General features: G+C 44.9%; 1 protein-coding gene across 1 annotated transcript; it reads right to left on the reverse strand.

Moving 5' to 3' along the window:
• Positions 1–1072: 1072 nt before the first annotated feature.
• LOC105060124 (protein JINGUBANG) lies at positions 1073–3036 on the reverse strand. Its single transcript, XM_010943739.4, has one exon. The coding sequence runs from the start codon at positions 2929–2931 to the stop codon at positions 1531–1533; it is 1401 nt and encodes a 466-aa protein (XP_010942041.1). The 5' UTR covers positions 2932–3036; the 3' UTR covers positions 1073–1530.
• Between the last annotated feature and the right edge of the window lie 998 nt (positions 3037–4034).

Genomic DNA, 4034 nt, shown 5'->3' on the forward strand with positions numbered 1-4034 from the left:
CTTGTACAGTAAAAGGGCAAAGCTAAACTAAAATTTAGAGAAAGTAACACTATAAGCATGAGAGCCCAAAATAGATCTTAGAGAAGTGGGACATAGGTTCAGCCATCCAAAATAAGGTACTCCTCTGGATACAAGCTATCAACCAATCCACTGCATGATTATCCATGCAATGTACATATGTGGATTTGAAAAATAAAAGATCTCACTCTTTTATTTTTTTCTGAATGTTGGAGCAATTTTAGATGTTAATTTTAGCTGAAAAAAGTGTTAATATTAACATCTATTCACTTTCCTATGAGGATCATATATAAATAAGAAAGATATTGACGGAGCTAAGATGTAAAGTTATATAATGAGGATCATATATAAATAAGAAAGATATTGATAGAGATAAGATATAACGTTTTATATCTCCCTCTCATTAGGCTTTTACTATCCCTATAAACAAATATTATTTTTCTATTGAGAAAACGAGAAAAAAATTATCATTTTATTAAAACACATCCTCTAAAAAAGAGATGTTCAAAAAAATTAGAACTATCCATCCACCACTCTTTTTTTTTCTTTTCAAATTAATGACCACATACATTGCACTTCTTCAATACTGATAATTATTAAAAACATAATCGAAATATAAGCTCATGTTATACATAGGAAAGAAAACCTTTGCTAAAAGCATGACATAATCAATTAAAGAAAACAAATTAATTAGCAAAATAGCATTTCCCTGATAACATTCTTTTTTTTTTTTTAAAGCATGGCTTACCACCAAGAAATAAGAGTTTAAGTGAACACATGTCCAGCTAGATACTCATCATAGCACATTATAGCATTTAATGCAACCATCAATTGCATGTCCGGTTACATATAAAAATTAAAGATAAAATTCACTAGAGAAAAATACATAAAAACTTTCTTATATGAGATTCTTGAAATTTGCTTGCAGATTACAAGCTTAATATATTAAAACAACCTACCATGCACACAAATAAAATTCACGGTCTTGATACTGCATCCTATACCAGAATTATTTTAATATAATATAAGTATATAATATGGTATGAGATGTGGAGATGTGCCAAATACCAGGAAGATATAGTATTATATTCTGATTCGGCAACGAGATTAAATGGTATATTCGATACAATATCCATTGTTTCAACAAACCTCACATAAATTTCTATCTTAGCCATTGTTTTCATTCAAACCTTCCTAGCATCCACTCCACCCTATCATGACAAGTTAACTTGCACAAAGTTGGCTGGATTTATTACCTTGTGTATCGCTCTCTCCTCACCTGTACATTAAAAACCAAAAGGCCATCTTTGGGTAGTATATACGTCTTCCTCCACCACAAAGAGCCAATCAATATCTTACACGAGCTCATACGGCAACTCGCACGCTGGCCTGCCACCCTTTCAACGCAGGGCCCACCGATGAATCGTAGCCCTTTTGGGGCCCACAAATGCCATTGCTCCTCCGGTATGTCCCCCTCTCCCCTCGCACGTGAAGAGGGAAACTCCCGATCCCCTAGGGTCCGCCGCCCCCGGTCGCCCACACGTGCAAAGGCGACCGCCCAGGCCCCGCCTCGGATTCGACCCGCACGTGCTGCGGCGTGCGAATGCCCGCCTCAGATGCCCGCTCCGACACCCGCCACACCTTGACAGACTTGTCCAAGCTCCCACTGTATACTACCCAATGTGGGCCACTGGGCCCAACGCTCCAGTCCTCCTCAATGGCTGCACACTTAATGGGGCCCGCGTGGCCGGCCAATATCGCGAGCTTCGTGTGGACCCCGCCCTTCTCCCTACGCCACACGCACAGTGTCGCGTCCGCCGACCCGCTCACGACCAAACTCCCAGCGGCCGTGAGGCACAGCACCGCCATCTTGTGCCCCCGGAGAACCCCACCGTGGGTCAGCAGCATGCCGCCATCGCGGACCTCCCAGAAGTTCACCAGCCCGTCCGACGACCCGCAGTAGACAGCCCCCGCCGCCGTTGCCACCGCCAGAGACGTCACGGCGCTCTCTTGCCGGAGCAGAGTCTGAACCGCCACGTGCCGGGTGGCGCCTCCCTTATGCACCCACTCCCGCCGCCAAACCTTCACCGTCCCGTCGGCAGAGCCGGTGAACACCAGCCCGTCGAACCCCGCCGCTGCCACTGCGTTGATGGCGTCGTCGTGGGCATTGATCGATTCCAAGCACTTGGAGTCGGAAATCCTCCAGACTTTTAGCGTTTTATCCCAGGAGCCGGAGTAGAGGAGCCCGGCGTCCTCGTCGAGGGCGAGGCAGGAGACAGCGTCGAAATGGCGGAGCCAGACGACGTTGCGGTGCCGCCGGACCTCGACGTAGTTGGAGGGTAACATCAAGCTCTTGAGGATGTCCTTGAGCCTCGGGAGGGTTCCGATGCGCTTGTGGACCTTGGGGTTTCTGGAGGAAATCTTCCAGATGCGGATCTTGCCGTCCTGGTGGCCGGTGAAGATCTTGTCGCCGGAGATGACGATGGCCTTGACGAGGCCACTGCCGGACTTGAAGCCGCCGAACTCGCGGCGGCCCTTCCAGACGCGGATGTTCTTGCTGTCGGAGCCGGTATAGAGGAGGTCGCCGACGGCGGCCAGGGAGTAGACGTGGCCCTCCTCCCGGACGAGGGAGCCGAGGAGGCCGGCGGAATGGGGTTCGTCGGAGAGAGGCGGGAGAAGAGTCCACGGGGAATTGGCGAAGGGGGAGGCCGTCGGATTCCAGGGAGAAAGAGTGTATGGAGAGGTTGCGGTGGGGCTGCGCTGGGAGAAGTAGGCGGCCTCGGTAGAGATGGGGAGGTCGTCCTCACTGTTGGATTGGGTGATGGGTTCAGAACGGAGGAGGTTGGAGAGCTTGGAGGATCGCGGAGGTCGGCTATTCGCCGCCGCGGCTGATGATCCTTTTCGATCTCTCATGGAGATTTCGTCGAACAGAAGCAAATACTACAAAGAGCGTTTTCCTTTTTTTTTTTTCTAAAATGAAAAAAACCTGGTTCGAAAGCTTTGGAGGCTTGGAGGGAAGAGAGAGGTCTAAACATATCGGAAAGATGGGGAGTGGAGGATTCATATAGATGGAGGGGATGGGCAACCGGTCCTCTGTGGGTAGGGGACACGTGTACGGTGGGAAACTTAGATCAGAAGAATGGGGATGGGATGGAAAATGTTCGGTGGGATTACGGTGTTGCGGTGGCGTTACGTGGGCTGTTGACAGTGGGCATTGGTCGGTTTCTCTGGGCGCTGGTCAGCACATGATGAGTCTTGTTCCCATTGGATGACGATAACCACTGAATTTACGAAAAAGAAAAAATTATGAATGAGTAATGCTAAGGTGACAAGTGTTGTTCCTTTCGCGACAAAAATAAAAAAAAAAGGATAAAAATCGTACCTAGAATTGGGTTGCGGCTGGATCCATGGATTTGGAGGAACATGAATTAATTGATAGTTGCGGTTGTCATCCTAACCATCTTGGAATCCATATCAGGGAGATGAATATATATTGAATTAGAAAAATGTTGTGGGGAGCTAGGGGTGCAATAAAGCCAAACTCAATCAAGTTGGGAAGCTCGGGACTCAAGCTTGATTCAATTTAAAAGTTTTGAACTCAAAAGTTGTCTCAAGATCTATTAAGTTTTAATATTTAAATTTTTATTCAATTTGATTAAAAAAATAATATTCGAGATTCAATTTGACTCGATTTAAATGTCAATCGAGTGATAATCGACCTCGAGTTCTAACTTGAATTCAAAACTTAAAAATAATTAAAAAAATATAGTTAAAAAATTAAGAGTTAGATCATATTAAAAAATATATAGATTTTATATTTTTAAAATATTCAATTAATATATATTATATATAAATATAATATTATTAAAAATATATATATTCGATTAGGTTTGTGAGTTATCAGTTGCAGTATCTTGTTACTCGTATTCAATTCAAAAATCTCTTCGGTCGTTCGAGTTTGACCCACGCTCGATAGATAGTTGAGTTGTGCCCAGCTTAGAACCGAATCCTATTCT

This window comes from Elaeis guineensis, chromosome 6, assembly GCF_000442705.2.
Source record: "Elaeis guineensis isolate ETL-2024a chromosome 6, EG11, whole genome shotgun sequence".
NCBI lineage: Eukaryota > Viridiplantae > Streptophyta > Magnoliopsida > Arecales > Arecaceae > Elaeis > Elaeis guineensis.